Source organism: Mastigoproctus giganteus, chromosome 7, assembly GCF_048544385.1.
Source record: "Mastigoproctus giganteus isolate SK-2022 chromosome 7, ASM4854438v1, whole genome shotgun sequence".
Taxonomy (NCBI): domain Eukaryota; kingdom Metazoa; phylum Arthropoda; class Arachnida; order Uropygi; family Thelyphonidae; genus Mastigoproctus; species Mastigoproctus giganteus.
This window is the reverse complement of record NC_143581.1, coordinates 19228150-19254745: the sequence shown is the minus strand read 5'-3', so window position 1 is coordinate 19254745 and position 26596 is coordinate 19228150. Positions and strand designations below refer to the sequence as shown.

The following is a 26596-nucleotide window of genomic DNA, read 5'->3' as shown; positions in this document are numbered from 1 at the left end:
TATGTCTGTAAGTTGCATGTTTTGGGTTGCCTATTTGCTGTTTTCTGGACGAAAAACGCGAACTTCTGGGAGAAAAAAAACCCATCTACCTGTGACCAGCTAACTCAGCCACGTTGTGAAAAAAGCCCATAAAAATTCCTCGCGTCATTGATGGGATTAAAATCAGGTCTTTTTCACTCAGTGTGGAGATAACAGTGATTAAATCAACTGTGATATCGCTGAGGGTACAGTTATAGAATTGATATGATGTAGGAGCAGGGAAAATTCTAAAGGGACAGACTAAAGCAATATCCTGGGAAATCATGACTCTCTTGGTACCAGAACCCCTCAGGGAATGAAAAAATAACATAAGGAGAAAAAAGTCATAATAATAATAATCACTTTCATTAAAAATAATAGGTTAATTTAAAAAAAAAATTTTTTTGACTGTGCAGCAAAAGCCTCAGGCTTCCTTGCGCCTTTTGGCTAAAAATAATAATAATAGGAATATTTTGGGGTTATTTTATTTGATGTGCAGATATTTCTCCTGGGTTGCAGATTATACTAAACGCAGTAGGTTACTATTTGAGTCAGAGACTATCTTACTGCTCTGTGTTTGGTTTTTTTTTGTTGTTTTTTTAGTAGTGTTGTGTATTTTTTGAAAATGAATAATGTTGAGGATAGCAATTCGTCTGTATCGCTGGTTGAAGACGCGGAAGACCTTGAAGAAACAAGATTCTCATTAAAAAGTGGATTACGTATAAGGTAGAAAGAGTTTCTATTACTTAAACTCGAGTAATGTAACAACGTGCTTTATTTTTTAATACGATGATTTCTAAATCCTTATAGAGTTTTTTTTTTTTTTTAATTTTACTGTATAGTTATTATTATTAGTAGTAGTACTGGTGGCATAAAGTGCAACCATCATTCTTCAGTTTGAATTTATGACTCCTTGTGAGAAGTCTGAGCAAAAGGATGAATAATCTTACGATATACCGTACTAGATAGCGTTAGTTGAACTTCGTTAGCAGTTAAATTGTACGTTTAAATAAATACATATAACGACTTAGATTACAAACGTAATATAATTAATTTTATTTAACATAATTAATTATACATATAACCACTTAGGTTACGTAACATAAATAATTAGTAAAAACAAATAATTAATACATAACTTGATACGAAAGTTATATAAAGGGATTTCGCAGATAACACTCGTTACTGAAACGTAAATATTTCGTAGATAACACTCGTTACTGAAACGTAAATATTCCGTAGATAACACTCGTTACTGAAACATAAATATAGCGTTATAACTGTGTTTGGATACAAGTTTAGGATTTAATTTTGTACAGAAATTGAAATTTTATTGAAAGTAAATCTAAATCATGACTCAAACCAGAGCAGCAAAGCAAAGGGCTCAAGCTAATGGGAATGCTGTGGACCAGGGGAGAACTGAGGGGGGCAGTTGTCCTCTGAATCACAGCCTTGTAAGATGCACTATTTGCTTGATGTTTGCGGAGCAGTCAAGTATGGGACATGATACTGCCATGGGGGATGTCTTTGTGTGTGTGCGATGCAAGGAGTGTAAGGAGATAAGGCGACAACTCAGCGTTGTTATGGGCCTATATGAGAGCTTGAAGGATAGGGTGGATGCCCTCGAAGGATTACAAGTGAGGGGCCCATCAAGCTCTCAGCTGCCCACACCAATGCCAGAGCTTGCACTTGGTCATCGCGGAACACAGCGGCAACCCCCAAGGCAGAATGCGCTGGTCCCACAGGAACTAGTAGTTGTTGGTGACTCTATTGTCAGGGAAACGGGAAACATGCTTTGTAAAAAGGATAGGTGGAATAGGACCAGGGTATGTCTGCCAGGGGCAAAAGTTGATGACGTTGTAGAGCGGATATCATCTTTTAAGGGCACAAAAGGTGATATAGTTGTACACGTTGGCACTAATGACATTAAGAGTAGGAGACCGGCGGAATTACTTGACAAGTACAGGTCACTGATGAAAAAAAGCCGTGAATTAGGGTTGAAATTGAAAGTGTCTGCAATTCTGCCCAGACACGATAGGAGGGAGTATATGATGAGAGCCCTGTCAATCAATTCGGCCCTGGAAAGATTGTGCAGGGCTCAAGGGGTAGAATTTTTTTCAGCCTGGTCTGTACTTGTTAACAGGAGAGACTGCTTCTACAGGGATGGGATACACTTAAATAGAAAGGGTGCAAGAATGTTTGCTGATGCTATCGAGGCAATGTTAGGTGGGTCGGAAAACTGCTAGATTGGGGGGATACAAGGACTAATAGATTAACAGTAGCCACTGGCAGAGGTGAAAGTGATTCTTGCACTGCTTCTATTGGAATGAGCCGCAGCCTGGAAAATAAGATGCAGGATATTTCAGAGACTGCTGGGAATCATTGGGGTACAAGTAAACACATGGGTTGTGTTAGGGTAGCTAAGAAAAAGAACAGGTGCATGTATACTTGTGTGTACACCAATGCTAGGAGTTTAGTAAATAAATTTGATGAATTTGAGGTATTGCTCAAAACATCAAAGGCAGATATTGTGGGGATTTCAGAGACGTGGTGTCACACAGATATAAGAAATGCAGAACTGGAATTTGGGGAGTACAATGTCTACAGAAAGGATAGACAGGATAGGAAGGGAGGAGGGGTTATGCTATTAGTTAAAAAACACCTAAAATCCAAGGAAGTGAAGCCAGTCGACATCGCTGGACAGTGCAGTGTCGAGTCAGTTTGGTGTGACATAAGCATTGGGAGATCAAAATTGAGAGTAGGAGTGTGCTATAGGCCTAATGACTCTGATGAGTATAATAAGAAACTGTTCGGAGAAATAGAGTGGGCCAGTAAATCAGAGAGTCTTATAATGGGGGATTTTAATTTCCCAGATATTGACTGGAATTTGGGGGCTGGTCACTCACACAGTAGCAAGGCTTTTGTGGATTTATTGGATGATTGTTTTCTACATCAGCATGTTCGGGAGGCAACTAGAGGGAGTAATACTCTTGATTTGATTATCAGTAGTGATTCTTCATGCATTAAGAATCTGCAGATAAATGAACCACTTGGTGGCAGTGATCACAGTGTGCTGAAGTGGGAGTTACTCAAAGAGGTAACTACCATTAGGGGTAAAGGGAAGGGGTATTGCTTTCGTAAAGGCGACTACAATGGACTGAGACAGTATTTAAATTCTATACAGTGGGATCAACTGATGATATTGCCAACAGCAAATTCAAAATGGGAAGCATTCAAAGAACTTATTGTGGAAGCTACTAGGCTTTACATACCAACTAAGAAATATTGTTCAAGGTTTAGGCCTAAATGGTTGTCAGATGAACTAATGAGACATGTGGCAGAGAAGAAAAATGCATGGGATACATATAAATTAATGGGTGACATGGAAGCCTATGATAGATACAAGTTGATCTGTAACCAAGTTACAAAGGAGGTTAGGCAGGCGAAGGCAGATTACGAGAGATCCTTGGCAAGGGATGCGAAGAAAAACAGCAAAGAGTTCTTTACTTATGTAAACTCTAGAAGGAAGGGGATGAATCAGATTGGTCCACTTGAGATCGATGGGTCAACTGTTGATGACCCTGCTCGGGTAGCTAACAAACTAAATGAATATTTTGCATCGACATTCACACATGAGGAGTTATTCAGCGAGGGGAATGCCAGAGGTGTATTCAACTCTAGCAGTAAGCTAGAGAATCTTGTAATAACTGAGAGCAAAGTGGAGGAGAAAATGTTGAAGATAAACACAAGAAAGGCACCTGGGGTGGATGGGATCTATCCAGTTATATTAAAGGAGGCAGCAAAGGAGGTAAGCAAACCCTTAGCCATAATTATGAGAGCTTCCTTGGACTCAGGGGAGGTACCCATTGACTGGAGATGTGCAAATGTGACCCCAATTCACAAAGGGGGATCAAAGGCTGACACAAGTAATTATAGACCTGTGAGTTTAACTTCTGTTCCCGGAAAATTAATGGAGGCACTGGTGAAAGAAGCACTGCAGGATCATCTAGACAAGACTTCAGTTATAGCTAGGACACAGCATGGTTTTGTTAAGGGGAAGTCTTGCCTGACCAATTTGATTGGATACTATGATGCAGTCACAAAAGAACTGGATGCAGGGAATAACTTTGATATTATATACTTGGATCTTAGAAAGGCTTTTGATACTGTTGCACATGGAAGACTGCTGCACAAATTGGAGCAGTGTGGCATTGGAGGCAAGTTGCTGCTATGGATAAAGGGGTGGTTGAGGGGGAGAAGACAGAGAGTGGTAATCAATGGACACTGCTCATCGTGGACTAATGTTATTAGTGGAGTCCCTCAGGGTTCAGTATTGGGGCCTTTATTGTTTTCTGTATTTATAAATGATATTGATGATGGTATATCAGGCTTAATGTCCAAGTTTGCAGACGATACGAAGGTTGGCAGGGTTGTCAAGGACACTACTGACACTATGCTGCTGCAACAGGATTTGGAAAGGTTGAGCAGATGGGCTTCGAGGTGGCAAATGAAGTTTAACATTGACAAATGTAAAGTACTACATATGGGAAACAGCAACCCCAGAGCAACGTATCAACTCTGTGGTACTACACTGACAGTGGTAGAGAATGAAAGGGACCTGGGGGTGGTGGTGCAGGCAGATATGAAGTTCTCTGAGCAGTGCAGACGAGCTGCAAGAGTAGCTCATGGTGTATTGTCAATGATATATAGGAATTTTTCTAGCAGGGATAAGGAGGTGATTATTCCCTTGTATAAGGCAATGGTCAGGCCACACCTAGAGTACTGTATACAGGCCTGGAGGCCTCATTTCAGGAAGGATGTAGAGCTGCTGGAACGAGTACAGAGAAGGGCAACTAGATTGGTGAATGGGACAAAGGGGTTCTCTTACGAAGAAAGGCTTAAGTTTTGCAAATTACAGTGTCTGGAAACTAGGTACCAGCGGGGTGATCTGATAGAGGTGTACAAAGCCTTGAATGGTTTGAGCATGCTCAATGCTGATGGGATTCTTCCTCTAGCTCAGAAAAATCACCTGAGAGGGCATAAATTCAAATTGAGGAAAGACAGATGTAGGATAGATGTGCGGAAATTTGCCTTTAGCCAGCGGGTGGTTGGTGGGTGGAACAGACTTCCATCCCTTGTCGTGGAAGTTGATAGCCTAAATAAGTTTAAGGCTCAGCTGGACAGGTATTTTGAACGAACAGAGGGGTGAAGTGGAAGTGGGTTTTTTTTTTTTTTTTTTTTGGCTGATGCTGCATAAGCTTGCTTTCTTGCATCAAATGCCTCTACTAATGCTAATGCTAATGCTAATGCTAATATTAGCATTAATATTAGCACTTGCTCAATCCATTGAAAGCCTTAAACAGCTCAATCAAATCACTTAGATCTACATCCTTCCTAAAATGAGGCCCCTGGACCTGTATGCGTACTCAAGACGTGGCCTGGCCATTGCCTTGTGGTATTAAAATATCAATGTTACTTTGATCATAAGGAAGGGGCTATAGCCTCTGTGTGGAACCATGCTGTGACTGAAATGATTTATGGTTTGGTATCACTTCAAATCTCAGTCTAGGAAAAGATGCCAGGGTCATATTTGGTGGATCTGATTTTGATAATGCTGTTTCTTTTATGTTGATTGTGTCCCTCCCCCATTGCTCACTTACTTATCCTCACATAAGTTATTTTTGGTACTTTATACCATTCTAATCCCATACATCTGTTATAGATCTTTTTTAGTCTTTTGTTGGTCTGTGACTTTCTCAGGACCACCTAATGTTTATTCTGACCAAAGTAATTTTTATCAACTTAAATGTCAACAGTGAGTTAAATTATCAGTCATTTTTAGCCCTTTTCCTGGTAGATATTGACTCTGTGATAGTTTAGCTTTGTCACTCATTACCAGTTTCAAAATAGTTTCAGGTTCAATTATCATTGCAGTGGAAGAATTGTTTTTGAATGCTGTTCACACTTAGACAGAGCCTTTGTGTTTTTCTTTTATACACTAGTCTGGAATACGTGCAATTTACATTGCATGCGTACTTCAGTATGAATTGATATATCAGCCTCGAGGCCCTGGTTCCTTCAGAATTTACTGTAAATAAACTACCTATTGTTCACAGACATTCTCTCAGGTATAACAAGCTGGGGCTTGCTACATGGAGTCTAAAAGATTGTTGGATATGATATTCAGGTGACACATGAGTCAATGGACCAAATTTCATCTAATTACATAAAAAAAATCTTATAGTAATGTGGATCCATTCATATGACCAATATATATGATATATGGATTATTATATTACTACTGTTCAATCCAAAAACAGCGTCACCACAAAGCTATTAACCGTAGCAGGGATACTGTCACTGCAGGTAGCTTTGTATGCCATCCATTAGTCTATTTTTATTATAAAAAATATTTTTTTAGCTTTTTTTGTTAAATTGGAAGTTACCTTTTAATAATTATGATTTTCATAATTTATCTCCTTTCTTGAACTTGGCTTAATTTTCAATTAATGAATGGTGCAAGTAAACCATCAGTCAACACATTCTTTGTTCATTGTACAATACAGCATTATATTACACCAAAAACAAAATGTTGTGCTGATATGTCATTGTTATTAATCAGTTTACCAAAATATATTCATCACTTGATTTGCAAAAAAAAAAAAAAAAAAAATTGTAACAACTCTAATTATACAAAACAAAATTGTATTGTGCTCTACATATATATGCATATAAGATAAATACATAACTTTTGAAAGTTTTTCTCATGACATACAGTGTGCATTTGAAGTTAAGAAAAACCTCAGAAGATTGAGCTTTGAATTTGTTATTATTTATGCATGGTGACATATAAGAATAAAAATAATAATAATAATAAAAAAGCTTTGAATTCACTTATTAAAGAACAGGAAACCCACAGTTGATTTTCTGCTTCAAGCCTCATTGTTTGATAAACCATACTGCACTACTGTGCACAAGCAGTTTGATAAGTGGTGGTTTTCTTTTTTGCAGTTTTGATTAGTTTTTAATTGATAACAGTCCCTTTTGTTATTTCATCGTATGCATATATTCGAAATGGTAATTTCTTTAAATACTGTATGTAAGGCCAGATATACTAGGGTGCAGTTTCTCTAGGGCCCAAAATTTGATGGTTTAAAGACCTTTTTCAAATGTTTGCCATACGCACAGACTTTCAGAGTTTGCATATGTGAACATTAGAAGAGTTTATAAAATAAGTGCACTAGGGGGCCTTTAGATAACCTAAATATAGCATTGATTGAATGGAATTGATCACCAAGTCATGTAGTAAGGTTGTTTCAGTTTATTTTAATAATTTAAATAGTTTTAATTATTCTAGTTATTTATTTTTTATTTTAGTTATTTTAATTATTTAAATTTTACTAATTTAGAATGCTTCCTTAAACAGTTTTTTCCAGATGTTTTACTTGAAACTTCAGAACTGTTCTTGTTATATCTTGGCAGTGTAATTTTAATAAGGATCTTTTGTCTTTCAGTGATCTTCAAAATGGAGCAGACTTTGAACTTGATGTGGATGCAGATAAACATTTTAATGATGAGACAAATGAGAATAATTATTTTGATCAGGAAGAGTTGCTGAAAACTTTGAAAATTGAATGTTTGAATGGCTTAAATGACGATGAGGATGAAGAGGATGATGAAGATCCATCAACTCCATTTGAATCCCTGGCAAAGAAGATGAAACCTGTTTTTGAGGACATTGGAGTTCTGAAACGTGTAAGCTTTTTTACTTATCAAATTTATATTTTAAGACAGAGACTAATAAATTTTAATGTAACCTTTCTGGTTTGCTTACATACATTTGTTCTGTCTTGTTCTTGTTGTGTCTTCTCATAGTGGAATATGAAAGGACAGGTCAGAGCATTTTTAGTAAGTATATTACTGTTTATAGTTAGTTGTGACCAAGTATTTCATCTGTAAAGCACAACACTGTTGAGTTGAGAGATTTCAAGTGGTGATTGAAAAATATATTTATTACTATTATTATTATTTTTTTTATTAACTAATTTGATGCTTCACCTCCATATTGTGGATTAATAAAATTATTAACTATTAATAAAAGCAGAATTTTTATGGTTCTTTCAAACTTAAAGGAATATTGGAAGTTTTATATTTGTCAACTTATGGTACTGATACCAAAGGTACCATGAGATCTTAATTTAATTATCCCAATAAATAATTACTGCAAACTTTGCTACAAAAACAGAAGTACAGTCAGTCCTCGTATAGCACGATAGTTGTGTTCCTAGAAACCCTCGTGCAATGCAAAATCGTGCAATATAAACAACAGGCCCTATGGGAAAAATAGGGTTAGGTGCCGACCACCCAAGATTGAACACACATTTGTGACCAAAACATTACCAAACACAATAAATAATCGTAATAAAATACTTACGTATTTTATTACATAATAGTCATAATAAAATACGTATTTTATTACGACTATTACATAATAAAATATTGCTAATACTTTTGCTCCTATCATAAGCAAACTTGTTTTTTGTTTGATTTTCTATCCAAACAGATGACAGCCGTTTCATCTCTTCCAATTCTTTGTCTTAATCTAATGGATTTTAATTACACTTTGAGTTGTTCCTGCTATGAAAGTTGTTTTTATTTTCTCTGCATTCTTTGTAATTCTCAGCATTGCCTCCTTTAGGTCTGTAGCACATGCAATATCACATGGTCTTTCATTTCGCTCAAAGCGTTTCACAATTTCATATTTTTTCTCTATCGACAGAGGTGGACTGGCCATAAGCCTTACCAGGGAAACCCCGGTGGGCTGGAGGCTGGTGTGATTTTGGCCATAAACCATAGTATGAGACCACTACAAATTTTCCCGGGTAAGAATTTTTGACCCATTCCGCCTCTGTTTATCGATATTTCTTTTCTTTTTCTCTCTGAATCTGCAGTGTCTTCACCAGGACGCTTTGTTTTCACACCTTTTAAGTATTTTACTCATTTTTAGGGAATAAAGCACAATTACAAAACGAGGAGGCACGCTTGATACACAGACAAAGCTGCATGCATGGAGCAACTGAATAAACAACACCGTAAAGGCAGAGAGACTATTAACACCCTCACATTTTACTAAAGCACATTTCTGGGGATTACTGCCATAAAACAATAAAAACAATTTCCAGTTGCGTTTCTGCTAGTGGAATCTGTTATAAACTGGTAGTAAACTCGATCTCCTTCACTGATATAAAACGCATAAATGCATTTTCAGAATCTTCTCTTCATTCCTATCGTGTTGCGTTCAGTTGGGGTGATTCTGTGTTCGACTGCCATTTCTTGTAAACACAAAGGAGAATCATGCATAAGCGAATTCCGTTCATGTTATATAAGATATCGTTCCCCTATTTATAAATCGTATATGATTGAATTTGTGCAGTGTAAACACGTGTTATAATGAGGACTGACTGTATGTTAAATTTAATTGCAAGGTGAAGTGTCCTATTCAAAAACTTCCTCTCACTGTGTCTGCCATCCTTTTATGCAGATTAACTGCAGATGCCATATATTCTGATATATAAGTCAAGTTCTAAGTTTTTGCCATAAATTTTTGCTTAATTGTTATATTCACTGTTAAGTCATCCCTCATTTTTTAAGTCAAATTTTGAATATTATAGTAATAGTAGTAGTAGTAGTAGTGGCATGTGATGCAAGAAAGCAAGTGTATGAGCTTATGCAGCATCAGCCAAAAAAAAAAATATCACACCATTCCCTCCAAATGCCTGTCCAGTTCCTCCTTAAATTTATTCAACCTATCAACTTCCACAACGACAGATGGAAGTTTATTCCAGCAATTAACCACCCACTGGCTAAAGGAAATTTCCACACATCTATTCTACATCTGTCTTTTCTTAATTTGAATTTATGTCCCCTCAGGTTTGTAATCTGAACAAGTGGAAGGATCCCATCAAAATTCAGCATGCTCAACCCATTCAAGGCCTTATACACCTCAATCAGATCATCGCACAGGTGCCTAGTCTCCAGCCACTGCAATTTGCAGAACTTAAGCCTCTTTTGGTAAGAGGATCCCTTCATTCCCCTCACCAATCTTGTTGCCCTTCTCTGTACATGCTCAAGTAAATCTACATCCTTCCTAAAATGAGGCCTCCAGATCTGTACACAGTACTCAAGGCGTGGCCTGACCATTGCCTTACACAGAGGAACAATCACCTCCTTTTCCCTGCTAGCAAAATTCCTATATATCATTGACAAAACCCCATGACCTGCCGTGGCAGCCTGTCTGCATTGCTCAGAAAACTTCATATCTGACCGCACAATTACTCCCAGGTCTTTTTCATTTTCTCCCACCTTAAGTGTAGTACCACACAGTTATGTAGTTATGTATTACAGTAAAATCTACATTGCTGCCGTATACTTTTTAATTCAGTTATTTCCGCTCTCTTAAAAGTGACATTTTTACATTGTGACATTTTATTACACTGCACAATAAACTTGAATAAAGCAATAAGAGTTTACAGTGCTCCCTTACGTAGAAGGTCACAAAACCGAAACCTACAGGCATGGATGATGTGACATTACTCTTATTGATCCTGTGCATGGGAGGCTTTATTATCTAACCTCGCTATTTGTTATTGCCTGTTTGTACTGTATTGCATATTTGTTTCTCTGTTTTCTTTATAAGCATTACCCTAATATGGAAGCATGTTTACTATAAGAAACTGACAGTCTTGAAAGTTCACTTTACAAGAACTTAGGTAAACCAAAATGCAACCCCTGATGAATTCCATAAAGTATTTTTGTCTGATGAAAGTGATAATCAAAAGCTTAACAAAAACTCTCTTCCAAACTAGTCTGAAAATGTGCCTCAACCAGTTAGCATCCATTGACTTCAAACTCAGAACCAATTTTTTTCTCTTCCTCATTTATTCCTTTTACTTCTATGTTCTGGAACAACCTTCCTTCACATATATTTCCAACATTACAATCTAAAATTCAAGCCTAATTTCAACCATACATGGTACCAAATACTATAGATTCTAATACCATTCATGTTTGGGAGTTTCTAGCCCCAAGCATGTGTCTTTAATTGAAATTTTGATTTTATACTTGGCATTGATCTTAATTTAAATTTTTTTGTGTTTCAAAGGCCGAGTTATATGCTGGAATGTGCAGTAGTTTCTTTACTTGTCAATCCCATTTCAGAAATTTATTAATTGCATTAGATATCCCCTTCCAGGGTAAACCTGGCACATTTCTCTTGAATGGTTTCTGACTCTTGTTGTGTGAGGAGTTCAGTAAGTAAGTATCAAAGGGGTGGGGGGGGAGAACAGCATACAGAATACTGTCCTAAATGTAGCATTTATTTTTAGGCATAATCACCAAGAACATTTATACATTTGTTCCATCGCTTTCTCAAATTCGGAAACCTCCTCTTTAAAAAGATGGCGTCTGTTGTAACAAGTGGTGTACATCATTTTCAACCCCATTATCAGAAAAATATTGCCACCAAGCTCTTGTTTAAATAGACTCAAACAAATGAGTGAAGTCAGGACTGTGGGGCAGAGGATGATCAAGAAGTTCCATCCCAAGTCATTAATGATCTCTTGGATTTTAAGTGCTGTATGTAACCTTGTGTTGTTAAGCAACATTAGTACTTCTGTCTTAATAGAGCATTGACTGCATGGCATGTGATTATCAGTCATCATGTAGTGAGTAAGGTTTTATTTGAATGGAGTCCCTGTGTTGGGGTCTTGTCAGTGATATACAGGAATTTTACTAGCAGGGATAAGGAGGTGATTATCCCCTTGTATAAGGCAATGGTCAGACCACACCTTGAGTACTGTGTACAGGTGTGAAAGCCTCATTTTAAGAAGGATGTAAAGTTGCTAGAATGAGTACAGAGAAGGGCAGCAAGACTGGTGAGAAGAACAAAGGGGTGCTCTTATGAAGAAAGGCTTAAGTTCTGCAAATTGCAGCATCTGGAGACTAGGCACCTGCGAGGTGATCTGATTGGGATGTATAAGGCCTTGAATGGATTGAGCAGGCTCAGTGCTGATGGGATTGTTCCTCTTGCTCAGATTACAAACCTGGTAAAAAAAGAATGAGTACAGAGAAGGGCAGCAAGACTGGTGAGAAGAACAAAGGGGTGCTCTTATGAAGAAAGGCTTAAGTTCTGCAAATTGCAGCATCTGGAGACTAGGCACCTGCGAGGTGATCTGATTGGGATGTATAAGGCCTTGAATGGATTGAGCAGGCTCAGTGCTGATGGGATTGTTCCTCTTGCTCAGATTACAAACCTGGTAAAAAAGGTAAAGTGCAGCCATTATCAACCCACTGCAGGATGGAAGCCTCCTCAACAATTCATGCTGAGGGAAATGGACCATAATCTGCCACGCTGGTCCAGTTCGGGTTGGCAGATCGACCGTATTCAGCAGTCAGGGGCTTGAACCCCGGTCTACTCAAAGAGCGTACGCTACTGCACTCCCGCTCCTGACCACTCGGCTACGGAGGCCTTTACAAACCTGAGGGGACATAAACTAAAATTGAAGAAAGACAGTTGTCAAATAGATGTGCAGAAATTTGCCATTGTGGAAGTTGATAGCTTAAACGAATTCAGGTAAGAAGTGGACAAGCTGTTGAAGCGAATGGATGGGTGAAATGGAAATTTTTTTTGGCTGATGCTGTATAAGCTTGCTTTCTTGCATCATATTATTAATTCTAATGTGCCTTCAGAAATGTGCGGTGTGATGCAGGGGGATGTTTGAATGCAACAGATATTTTAAATAATATCAAAATTTGTACACATTACCTACATTCGATTTCAATCTTCTGACACCAGAAAGTCTCTCCATGATTGAAACTGAATGCAGGTAATGCATACAAATTTTGATTTTATTCCTTTTATTTTATAATATGCATGTATATGTTATATTTGTTTCCTGCTACTTATTTAAACTGGAATATCCTTTTAACTGTAATGAGATTCTGTGTGTGCCAGATTAGTAGTGGATAAAATTAAATTTCATATATTTAAAACCTGAGCCATTTCTGTTGTGTATCACCCTCCCACACACACTACAAGAATAATTATTTTTAAAGCAAAAATTTTATAAAATTTTCAGTTTGAAGTATATTTATTCACATGTAGATTATCTCTATTTGTTTCTGTTAGCAAGTTAAACCGGGTACTGGAATAGCACTACCTGACAAGTCTTTTGTCACCATCCATTATAGTGCTTATGTCGAATATGATGATACCCCTTTTGATTCCAGTAGACTGAGGACTCGACCATTTCGGTTTCTGTAAGTACTGGTGTTTTCTGATGATAGTTTAACTCAAAATTTGAACTTTTATTTTTTCATTAATTCTACATAATATACTTCAGGGAAAGATTGTTTTAAAATAATGTATTAAATTACTCTCTGTATCGATATGTAAAATTTCAGATGTAATAAGTTGCATCTTAAGATTGAGAATTAAGGTGAATGCTGCTACTTCATGTAAAAAAAAAAAATTGTATAACTTTTGTTATGACATGTACAATATGTAAAGTCAGGGAATTATAAATTTTTGGTTAAGATCAAAGGAAATTACCCAAAATTTTCTTTCAGCTATCAACTTCTATAACAACAGATAGAAGTTTATTCCAGCAATCAACCACCTGCTGGCTAAAGGCAAACTTCTGCACATCTATCCTACAACTGTCTTTCCTCAATTTCAATTTATGCCCTCTCAGGCGATCAACCCTTTGTTCCATTCTGGAACAAAGGGTTGATCACCTGAGAGGGCATAAATTGAAATTGAGTGGAACAAAGGGTTGCTGAGAGCAACCCTTTGTTCCATTCACACAGCCCTTCTCTGTACTTGTTCCAGCAGCACTACATCCTTCTTAAAATGAGGCCTCCAGAACTGTATACAGTACTCAAGGACTGGGTCAAAAATTCTTACCCGGGAAAATTTGTAGTGGCCTCATACTATGGTTTATGGCCAAAATCACACCGGCCTCCAGCCCACTGGGGTTTCCCCGGTAAGGCTTATGGCCAGTCCGCCTCTGTCGATAGAGAAAAAATATGAAATTGTGAAACGCTTTGAGTGAAATGAAACACCAAGTGATATTGCATGTTCTACAGGCCTAAATGAGGCATCGCCGAGAATTACAAAGAATGTAGAGAAAATAAAACCAACTTTCATAGCAGGAACAACTCAAAGTGTAATTAAAATCCATTAGATCAAGACACAAAGAATTGGAAGAGATGGAACGGCTGTCATCTGTTTGGATAAAAAATCAAACAAAGAACAAGTTTGCTTACGATAGAAGCAAAAGCATTAGCAATATTTTATTACGTAATAGTCGTAATAAAATACTTACGTATTTTATTACGATTATTTATTGTGTTGGTAATGTTTTGGTTACAAATGTGTGTTCAATCTTGGGTGGTCGGCACCTAACCCTATTTTTCCCATAGGGCCTGTTTATATTGCACGATTCTGCATTGCATGAGGGTTTCTAGGAACACAACTATCATGCTATACGAGGACTGACTACCTCTTTTATGTGTTGTTGAGGAACGAATTACAGGAAATCAATGTATTATTGGTTTCAATTTACAATATTTTCAATATGCAATGGGTTTTGTGGAACGAATTACCATTGGATGTTGAGGCCCCACTGTATCACCTTTTATGCCCTTAAAATATGATATCTGCTCTACAACGTCATCAACCTTTGCCCCTGGCAGTCATACCCTGGTCCTGTTCCACCTATCCTTTTTGCACAATATGTTCCCCATTTCCCTGACAATGGAGTCACCGACAACTATTATTACAACTAACTACAAATTTTTAACTCAAAAGCTTGATCTCTTTCACATTTCGTGACCAACTTATATTGGATGATGGCCACATACAAAATATGTAAGTTAACTAGTTAATGCAGTAATAAATGAAACTTTTGATATAAAAATATTCCTGCATAAAAGTAGTATTCTTTAGTTTAAAAATTTGAACTTTGAAAGAATCATTTTTATCAGTTTTCTTTTGGTTTTTAGTCATTAATTCTTTAAAAGAACTCTTGCGGTTCACTAAGAAAAATTGTAATCTTGACTATATGCGATGACAAGTGTTAACATTACAAATTGTAGATGATATTGATAGCTACACGCATGTGACTGCACAGCAGTATGGCATGTATAGTTGGTCACTTGTTATGTAGTAAGTCCATTGCCTGTAAATGATATTGGTTTACTATTGATTTGATTTACTTGCTGTATAAGATAATGCCTGCAGGACAAATACTGCACACAATTCTTGATAATCTGCTAATACAATAGATTTAATTTTTGACAGATATTTGATTTGATTGTACAATATCAAATACCAGGTTGGCACAAGAAATACATTTTAGTGTCTTAATCTGGTATTTGAAACTGAAACATATGAATCTAGCAAAATCAGAAATAGGTCTAGAAGTTGTATACAGTGAGTTGAACAACCTGTTATTTTAAAACATTTTTAGGTTTCAGGGCTCCTTCAAAAGTAATGGAGAGTAAAAGGATAATTAATGCATAATTATTATTATTTTTTTTTATATGTAGTGAAATTATTTTATTCTCTAGTTCCAACCCCTATATGATGTCATTCAGATCATTTCAGATTTATCTCTGTATCATTACTTGTCACAATTACTTGTGATTTATCTCCCACATTTTCTGTTTGTCATTCTCATTTATGATTTTTTCTGATTTGACTGTAGGTGAGTGGGCAGTCTACAATTATACATAGACCGCCCACCCTGTATCCTCATGATACCTTAAAGTAAGATAATATTCTTGTAGTCTACCTAGTAAACTCTCTGATCCTAGCACTTCCAATTGTGCAATTTACAAATGAAATGCAGAACCAAATGATTTGTGAGATAAAAAAACAAACAAACAAAAAAAAAAAACTGGCATTACAATGTCAATCTGATTGATCTGATTTTTTTCATTTATAATTTTAATTTTATCTTTTTGGTCTTTATATTACTTTATTTTTTGGTATTTGGTATTTTATATTTGATACTTAATAAGTCATTCATATATATTTATTGATTATAGATAGACAAATGATAACTGGAGACTGAAATGTTTTATTGAAAAAATAAATATAATTTAAAGAACAGAAAAAAGCATTTTATTTTTTGAAGATTCCCTCTTTAAGGTGACTTCAGTCTCAACATACACATCCTCAATCTTAAGTACATCTTGCCCATTACATGGAATTTCCACTGATTCCAATTCTTGAATTCTGATATTTTAAGCTCAGTGATAGCTTCTGCATGGGTAACCTTGCTCTTCAAATATTCCGACAAAAAAAATTCATGCTATCAAATCAAGCAATCTTGCTGGCCAGAGAATGTTTTCATTCCTGCGCACAACATGATCGGGAAACAGTTTTCTTACAGCATTCAAGGATATTATGACAATATATAAACTCACCCCATGCTGCTGAAACCATGTCATCATTAACTTGAGGAGACATAGTTAATCCTTACAGCAGAAATTTGTAATCGTGTAGATATACTAGACAGATGTCACAGTTGTCTCATTTTCATCCTCTGAGAAGTAATAGCCAGTAATGCCAAAAGGCAACGTTACAGTATACCATATGTGTTGAGAGAGCTCAGTGTAGTGTTTCCTTGATGTGTTTGGAAACTATTAACGTGGTAGTATGTGCATGTATTTGCGGAAGTGGATGATCCAAATTTGTTGGTAGTGCTCCCAATGTAACACTCGTGGCAATTGACTAGATAAACTATATTATTATCTCCCGTTTCGTATACGTGGGTTTCTTTGTATTTGTTAAAGGGAGTTCCTAATTTGTTGTAAGTGGAGAAAATTAAGGAAATATCTGTGTTAGTGAAGACTTGACGTAAACGTCTGGCGATTTGACACTGGTAACTGAGGACAACACAAGTATTTGTTATGTTAGGCTTTTTTATAACAGGATTGTTAGGGTTATGAATTTTATCCTGGACTGCTAGAATAGTTTGCTGAATTAATCTGACTGGATATTTCCTAGCTGTAAACTTTTCCCCGAGGTATTTTAACTCAAAAGCCAAATCGTCTTGCGAATGAAAGTGTAGGTATTTGCCTGTGTTTGTTTTTTTCCTGTAGATTTTTGTACCTACTCTATTGCCCATTTTATATATGATTAAGTTGAGGAAATTAATTGTTATTCGTTTCTAATTCCAGGGTATATTTTAATCCGGAATCTATTGAATTAAACTTAATAAAGAGATTGTCGATGGTAATTTTGTCTCTAATTAATCGAATGTCATCAGCATAACGGATGTAAAGTTTAATACCTGCTGGAAATGGTTGGAGAGTTTGATGTTCTACATTGGCGAGATATATTTCAGATAGGGGGCTGATAATCCGAGATCCATAGAGAGTCCGAATATTTGTTCATACACCTGATCTTAGAAATGAAAATGTCAAGCTTTGATCAACACAGTAACAATATCTAAAATGCTGTCGATATTAAGTGAGGTGCTACTGGTTAAAGTATTATCCGAAGTTAGAAGGTCGCATAAGGCTTGTACGGTGTAATTTAGGTCACCATTAGTATATAAGGACACTACATCAAAGGAGGCTAACAAATCATTATCAGAGATCATAATGAGGTTTATACATTCAAAAGCTTGACATGTATTATAAACTCGAAATTTAGAAAGCTTCATGATAGGGGAGATAATCTTTACCTGGAAGGAAGATAAATTTGCAAAGGTATATTTGCTGTAAGAAATAATCGGGTGTAAGGGGTGGTCAGGTTTATGGAGTTTGATGATGCCAAACATATGGGGAAAGATGTTATTATGGATGCCAATTTGTTATGAGGTATGTAAATTTATTTCATGGTTAGCTCTTAGCTTCCTGAGTAAGATGTCTAATTTATTTTTTAACTTTGAACTAGTGTAATTATTGTCAATTTTATAGGTATGGGTGTCGGAGAGAATTTGTTGTATTTTATATACATAAACCTGTTTATTTAGAATAGCGATTGTGTCGCCTTTATCAACTTTTTGAATAATGATGTTAGGGTTTTTTTTTAAATTATGTAAATTAATTTGTTTAGTTATATTGGGCCGGGATGTGAGGCAGGAGTTTATGTTAGCATTGGTTTTGTGAAAAATCCGATTTTTTTCTGGGTGGTTCCTGAGTTTTGTCTGTAATTTTATAATGCTGTCCCTGATGGGGGTATTGGTTACTTTTGATTGCAAAATTAAAGCCATATTCGAGGCCGGAAAGTTTAGTGGGGGAAAACTCCTGGGTTGAAATGTTAACAAAAAAGTGGACATGGTTTATGGTGGGTTTGTGTGAGGGTATCCCATTTCCTAGAATGCTTCTGGTTAACAAAATTAATTGCCGCATTGATATGCATGTTGTTTAATTCGACAAACCCGATCCATTCACCTGAAGTCATGCTCCTTTTTAAATTAAATTTTAAATAATGTATGTGGTGTAGAAATTTGTATTTGTTACGGAATCTATTCCATAACTCTCTTTGAATAATAGCCAAGGAAAATTGATGAGTGAGATGCAGATATTTATTACAAATAAATCTAGTATATACGCGAGCGAATTTGGGAATTACGTTGTCGTCGTTATTTGGTTTTTAGGAGCATTAGCAACTAAGGCCATATTGCTCCAGGGATATGCGGTGGTCATTCACTGACCTTTCCGCATCCTCCGTATTTGGTGATCACGGGCTTGAACCCCAGTCTAATCAAGAAGCGTGTGCTACGGAGGCACCGAATTACGTTGTGTGAAAGGCATTTTTGAAGAAATGAAATGTGCCATTCGGTCACGAAATTTAATGAGAGTCTTTTTTTTATACAAGGTCTGTCTGTTAAACGTGTCAGCATTCATTTTAGGGGTAAGAAAGGATAGACAGTGGATGAAGTGTATAAAAAATGACTTTAAAAGTATCTTGTGTAATGACTATTATTAAAAATAGCAAGAGCTTAAAATGCCGAAAGTTAAGACGAAAATATGCACTTTGGTCAAAGCTTAAATAAAACCGGCACTTGCCTCATGATCCGTTTAGTTGCACGAATTATATAAAAAAAAAGGGGCATGAGAAGGTCCAGATTAAAAACTAAAATCATAAGTTAAAAAGAGGAAGAGGTGCGCCGCATCATCCTCTAGTTGTCAGTTTTAAAACATAAAACTGTAAAGTTATGTTTAAATGAGAATAAGGCCAATAGTTGTGAACGATGGACTTTGTGAAGCTCTGAACACTGGCTTAACACGAACCTTGACATCCTCAACACCAAACTTCTGGCTTCCCTTTCCCCAATTTGGAATCTCGTGCGCATTAAAATACCACATGTTTAGTATAACATTTTGGGTACTTAAAGTTCATGCCAGTTCGCTATCCTTCATTTCCTTAGTGCCAACCGAAGATGTTTTTAACGAAAGTCCATCATTCATGACTATTGGTCTTATTCTCAATTAAACATAACTTTACAGTTTTATGTTTTAAAACTGACAACTAGAGGATGATGCAGCGCACCTCTTCCTCTTCTGAGCTTAATTTTAATTTTTAACCCAAGATTTTTAACTTTTGATTTTAGTTTTTAATTTTGATCTGAGACCTTCTCATACCCCTTTTTTTTTATATAATTCATGCAACTAAACGGCTCATGAGATGAGTGCCGGTTTTATTTAAGCTTTGACTAAAGTGCATATTTTCCGTCTTAACTTTTGGCATTTTGCTATTTTTTAATTATAATAAAATTATAAAATAGCTCTTGCTATTTTTTAATTATAGTCAAGCAATTAACATATTCACTGATCTTCAACACGTGCACTGCCTGGATTTTATATGGGTGGGAACTGAAGTCCTAGCAATTTAAAATGTTAACAAAACTGTGGTACCATGCAGAACATCATGGACTTTTTTGAGGGTAGTCCTGATAGTGGCAATGTTCCCTAATGTACACATTTCTTTTCTTACCAGAAAGCGTTTTTGTTAGTGCAGAACCTGTTTTCATAAAGTTCTTAATCAGTAAGTTTGCAGATAGATTGATGCGGTAGCAGTCCTTTAATGGATGGTATGAGCAGACTAATGAATTATTATGGTTTATGTAGAGTGACGGCAAGATTATCTTCATGGCCACAATACTGTTATCATTTTTATAATATGCTATGATACTGAGAAGACGACACAACACATCACAGGTAGCTGAATTACCTGTGCACTAGAAAAACTTATAATTGTCCATTTTTCTGTTGCACTTTGTAATTTTGAATTATCTGTTATAGTTGGTGGGGGATATTATAATAATAATCCTAAATCTTTTGGCTGTTGCAGTATGATTATGAAAATAGCCAAAACAGCTTCAAGAGCTATATTAGAGAAATAGTCAATGCTGTTTTCAAGGCTGTGTGTTATGCACATTATAAAGTTATTTTACTTAGTGATAAATAATACATGACATTATTAACAAAATTGTTTCCACATTAGATATGGGGGGAGAGAGAGAGAGAGAGAGAATGAGAATTTGATGCTTAATATAACCAAGCTCACCTGGCAAGCCAGACTGCTTGCAGTGGGCTCGCCACTTTTTTTTTTTTTTTTTATTTCAAAAATATTGTACATGTTGGGCATATCCTTTTTCTGTACATAATTGTTAGCAAACTGAGTTTGCTAATTAGCATATCAATCTTATATTATGGAGGCACTTTGCCATGAGTTTCCTTGGTATTGCACTATAAATAAAAACCATTGCTGCAATGGAGAAGTATATTACTTTTTATTTATAAAGTGTATACCACTACCAATACATGGGTTTTGACTTAGAAGTCTGGGTAGTGGTATACATTTTAAATAAAAAAGCAATATACTTCTCCATTGGAGCAGAAATTTTTATTTAGAGAAGTGCCATACCAAGGCAACTCATGGCAAAGTGCCTCCACAATATAAGATCAGTGCACTAAGGAGCAGCTTCAGTAAGTAGCAGGCCCAGTTTCCTAACATGCACAATGACTTTTTATACATTTTGTAGATTGAGGCTTCTGCCCTGAATTTAATTGTCTACAAATTGTTGTAATAATGCTAAGAGTGCTGTAGCATGTTAGAACTTTTGTTGGGTTATGTATTTTTGTTGGTTATTACCAGTGGTAATATTCAGCCGGTACAGTCGTACCGGTTGATAAGATGTCTAAAAACTTCTGTACCGGTTGTTGAGTGGCATCTGACAAGTTTACTCACCAAGAAAAAAAAATCCCTGTTGATTTTGGGTGGGGAAGTGTTGTAGCATCGCCAATCACACCATAATGTATAATTTCGAGACCAGTTACCGTATGTTTGCTTTCTAAAGTTGGTAACTCTGGCGAGGTGTGAACTCCTTGCAGTAAAGGTAAAGAACACCCACGCGAGAACTACGGGAAATCTCTGCAAAGTTTACCTGTGAAACTAGTTTGCTATTACGACATTTGTATTGTTGCTCTCTTGATAAACAGATGGTGGGCATTATCGGTCTGAAGTATAAGTTCAATCCTTTGTAACCTTCCAGTTTTACTCTTTTTTGTGTCAGTAGTTTGAGCTAATTTCAGGCACTGAGCTTGTGTGTGCGTGCGTGTGCTCTCCTTAATTCTAAAAAGTTTACTCACAGCAATAAGTAACTTGCGTGTAGTTTTACTTTTTGAGTAGTGTTTTTAAATTGCATCTATAATAAATTGTTTAAATCGTAACCCTAAGAATCTGAAATAATTTACCAAACTTTGATATCGGTTCTGGAGAAGTATGATTTCAATGAAAATTATTTATGTGAAAATCTTATTGGATTTTGTGCAGATGGAGCAAGTGTGATGTTAGGAAAAAAAATCAGCAGTTGCTGCCAAAAGTTTGGAAAAATTTCCAAATATTTGTGTCTGGCACTGTCTCGTCTACTGTATTCAGTTGTCTCTTGACAATGTAATAAGAGATGTAAAACAAAACTACTTTTGGCATTTTTTCTTGATAAAATTTATTTATTTTCATACTTCAAATAAGCATCAGAGTTAAATGATATTTCTAAAGAGTTTGGAACTAAAGTACTGAAAATAGGAGAATATTTGGACCTAAATGGGCAGTCTGCAGTGCTAGAACTGCAAAAAAAAAACTGTTTGAAAGTCCTATGAAGCTTTGTATGTTCACTTTAATAAAAATCGAAGTGGGAATGGTGAAACATTTTGAAAAAAATTTTTTTTTAAAGATTTGGCCTTAATTAATGACATCCTAGTGGAGATTTTAATATTCTTTACAGCTTTACAAGAAAGATATATTTCATTAATCAAAGCTGATAGATTAATTTGTCAAACAATAAAATAAATTGAATATATGAAATCAAATAAAGGACCACATGAAAAAGAAGCAGAAGATATGAAAAATAAGAAATATGATATACTATTTGAAGTAAAGCAAAAAATAACATCGGTTCCCAGAGAAAAATTGTTTGATCGTCTAATACATTTTATTAGAATGCGATTGTTGTTCAATGATGTAAATGAAAAATATAATGATCTTCTGAGCTATTTCAACCTATGTTTGTGAAGCTCCATGGATTGAAGGTGAACTGTTTGATCGTCTAATACATTTTATGAGAATGTGATTGCTGTTCGATGATATAAATGAGCTATTTCAACCTATGTTTGTGAAGCTCCATGGATTGAAGGTGAAAATAAATTAAAACAATTAAGTCAACTAATTAAATACAATATTTTATTGAATATATGAAATCAAATAAAGGACCACATGAAAAAGAAGCAGAAGATATGAAAAATAAGAAATATGATATACTATTTGAAGTAAAGCAAAAAATAACATCGGTTCCCAGAGAAAAATTGTTTGATCGTCCAATACATTTTATTAGAATGTGATTGCTATTCGATGATATAAATGAAAAATATAATGATCTTCTGAGCTATTTCAACCTGTGTTTGTGAAGCTCCATGGATTAAAGGTGAAAATAAATTAAAACAATTAAGTCAACTAATTAAATACAATATTTTAGTAAATGACTTTCAAGATTTCATTGATAGCAAAAATATCATGTATAATAATGTGCCCGAGTCTGAAAGTATTTTAAGGGCTAAAAAAATCTTAAGTTATCGCTGTTAATGCTGCAGAAGCTGAAAAAGGCTTTAGTACCTTGAATAATATTATTGGGAATAAACGAAATTCTCTTACTATGGATTCTATAGTTCTATGGATCCATAGTCACCTAATAACCATCAATTTAATGGGAAAATCGCTGGAAGAATTTAATGCAATTCCTTATATCAAATCATGGCTCAGGCAGGGACATCATCTAGCAAGTGATAATTGTGTCAAAGAAAAGGCATCAAAATCAATTCCCAAAACCAATCAATGATTTTGAAATTATTAGAATAATGTGTTGTACAACATGTTGGCTAAAAATTATGTTTATTTCAATATTATTTATGTTAATTAAAATTTGTTTCTTTTTCTTGCCATTACAGTTTGTTTTTCTTATTTTTGATTTCCAGCATTCCCTATGCATAATTTTATCTTAGAGTACTGGTTGTTAAATAATTTGAATATCACCACTGGTATTACATAGATGCACTAACTATGATACAAGCTGGCTTTATTTGATCAAAAATACCGTGCATCTTATTTTAAAGAGATTTTGGTATAATTCATTGCTGTCATTCTTTTTCTTCTACTTTCCCATTTCCATTATTTAGTTAGTTTTACTTTCTTAATAGAGCATGGTAGTTAATAAGTTAAAAATTAATTATAAGCAATATTATGCCACAGTATTATAAACAAATATTAATTCGCTTATAACATTTATTTCTGCAAAAATGTAATGAGTTTTATGTATTTTATATCATTTACTTAATTTTAGATTGGGTGATGGAAGAGTTATTCCTGGTCTTGATATTGCAGTATCAACTATGAAAAAGGGAGAGGTGTCTGAGTTCCTTATCCGTCCAGAATATGCTTATGGTGCAATGGGATGTCCACCTCGAATTCCACCAAATGCTACCATATTATATGAAGTTGAGCTGATAAGTTTTATTGACAGTGCTGCTGCAATTGAGTTTGAAGACATGCTACCAGAGGAGCAGAAAAAAGCATCTTTACAGAAAATTCTTGCTGTTTGTAAAGGGGAACATCAGTTAGGGAATGATTTATTTGCCAAGAAACAGTATGGTCCAGCAGCATCAAAATATAAAAAAGCTGCTCAGCTGTTGGAAAATGTTAATGTGCAAAATGAAGAAGAAGACAAACAGCGTAATGCTATTCGTCTCAAAATGTATTTAAATTTAACTTTGTGCTATTTGAATATGGGTGAGATTGGACCAGCACTTATGTATTCAAGACATGCATTTCAAATTGATCCCAAGAACACAAAAGCACATTTTCGCTATGGAAAGGCACTCATATGTGATGGTGATTTTAAAAATGCCCGAAAACATTTACTTAAAGCAAAGCGTAATGAACCTATGAATGAAGAAATAATAAATGAATTGATAAAATTAGATATTAAGGAAAATCAGCATTTGATGTTTGAGAAACACTTTTGTAGGAAGATGTTTAATCAACAAGAAGTGATAAGTTCTCGTTCACTTGATAAAATAAATGTATCTGAAAATTTTAAAACAACAATGAAGGAATACTTCGAAAATTTTATTAAGAATAGTGACATATCTGAAGTTCCATTTTCTAGTGGTTTCACATCATCTGAAAAGCAGTATATTAAAGCTCTTGCCGAATCTCTTGGTTTAAGCTTCGTTGATGAACAGCACGGACATATTAAATACATTAAAGTTATAAAAAAGAGTGATGTATGAAAAATTATCATTATTTTTAAAACTTTCACACTGTAAATAATGCATTATCCCAAAGTCGGGATTTGTTTTCCAGTTATTTTTTTATCACCTGAAAACAATTTTATTATAGTTCTTACTGAATTTCAGAGTTTAAACTTTGTGAATAAACAAACATGTTACAGTATCAAATAGGAATATAAAATATCAAAATACCAAGTATAATTTTAAATGGTAAATGTAAAATTGTTTCATATGTCTTTATTTAAAAACACTTTTGCACAAATTCTAAAAGCCTGGATTTGTCTTTCAATTTTTTTTGTTTAATGAAAATTTGATCCCAGTCCTTGTTGGATTTTTGATTTAAACTGAGTTTATGAATAAAGTACCAAAATGTTGAAGTATTCCTCTATTCTTTCAAATCACATGTATATAAAGCATGAATAAAATTACATTGAAGCTTGAGGCTGCAATCAGTCTACTTTTCATTTACGTCAAATTACAAATTACATTTTATTATATAGTAATGAATCTGATAAATACGGCAACATTGAAACTTATCCTTTTCTGGATGTCTGAAGTATAGAGAATTGATCGTAAAGTGCTTAATTGATGAAAGACTACTGACAGAATTTGTTTTATATGAGTATTTAACTAATGTTTTCATTATGCTTATTTCTGATAGTCTTTTTTTTTTTTTTTTTTTGGAATTGCTAATAGTTTGTGTCACATTCTGAATAATTCCTCATTCGTAGCAAAGAAACAATCCTTCAGCTTTTATTTTTTCTTACTTTTGTTTTCCGAAGCATAAGCTTCGGAAAACAAAAGTAAGGTAGTATCCAGTGAGTATGACAGGTAAATGGATCACAGCGAAGACATACTTTGCAAGAAACTTCAATGTGAGGTACTTTTTTGTACATTGGAGAAGATGGAGTCTTTATTAGGTAGACTGGGCCACTTTTTCCATGTTATAGTAATATACATACAATTGTCACAAGTAATGAAGGAAAAAGCAGCAGCATGATCATGTAATGTGAAAACTTGCCACTAATCAGTGCGCATGTGAGGATTCACAAAATTGTTAAAATTCATGTCTTCCATAAATACCAATTTCACTAGCAACTTTGTGGACAGTTAAACGATCTTTCCTGGTTGCATTTATGGCAAATGTGGGCAGCTATACTGAGGATTAGCAGACAACTGACCTAAATTTTGCAAACCCACTGAAAAGTCAATGACATCACGAAAGCTGTTAACCTTTCATGGTTTTTGTTGTGCTTTACCCTAATTTTAAAAAAAATTTATACAAATTTGCTACTCAGTCCACATTTCCCAATGTACAAAATACCTATTCATTGCACATGAGTGTACTACCTGATAATCTCAGTGTGTAACCCACAGATTATCAGGTAGTACACTCTTCTCACCATACCACTGGTGCTTGCTGAGCCATGGACAAGGCCCCAAACCTTGGGCAGAAAAATTTTTCAGCATCCCTTAAAGAATGGTGCACACACCCTGTTGACCTGTGATTGTGGTGGATGTTCCAAACACGGATTCCAAATGCATGGATCAATCAATCCATGTAATCCCAGAGGTATTCTGTGGGATTACATGTAGGTAGCACTGGGGACTCGTTTGTGAATAATACCAGCAATGTGGCAGGATGCATTATCCTGTCGAAACACCTGTGGTGTCCAGGAAGACAGTCACCGTGAAGGGATGTACTTGATCAGCC

The 26596-nt window shown here is 35.3% G+C and overlaps 1 protein-coding gene across 1 annotated transcript; it reads left to right on the top strand.

Annotated features, from left to right (window-relative positions):
• The first annotated feature begins 637 nt into the window (after positions 1 to 637).
• LOC150082616 (inactive peptidyl-prolyl cis-trans isomerase FKBP6-like) lies at positions 638 to 24882 on the top strand. Its single transcript, XM_090377864.1, has 4 exons — positions 638 to 744; positions 7533 to 7773; positions 13205 to 13335; positions 23934 to 24882. The coding sequence occupies exons 1-4, from the start codon at positions 644 to 646 to the stop codon at positions 24880 to 24882; spliced, it is 1422 nt and encodes a 473-aa protein (XP_090233990.1). The 5' UTR covers positions 638 to 643.
• Positions 24883 to 26596: the final 1714 nt, after the last annotated feature.

Bases quoted from the DNA above. Each gene is read 5' to 3' on its own strand.
- LOC150082616 (XM_090377864.1), top strand. From the start codon at position 644: ATGAATAATGTTGAGGATAGCAATTCGTCTGTATCGCTGGTTGAAGAC. The intron at 7,774-13,204 runs GTAAGCTTTTTT...TGTTTCTGTTAG, and splicing joins ACATTGGAGTTCTGAAACGT to CAAGTTAAACCGGGTACTGG. The intron at 13,336-23,933 runs GTAAGTACTGGT...ACTTAATTTTAG, and splicing joins ACTCGACCATTTCGGTTTCT to ATTGGGTGATGGAAGAGTTA.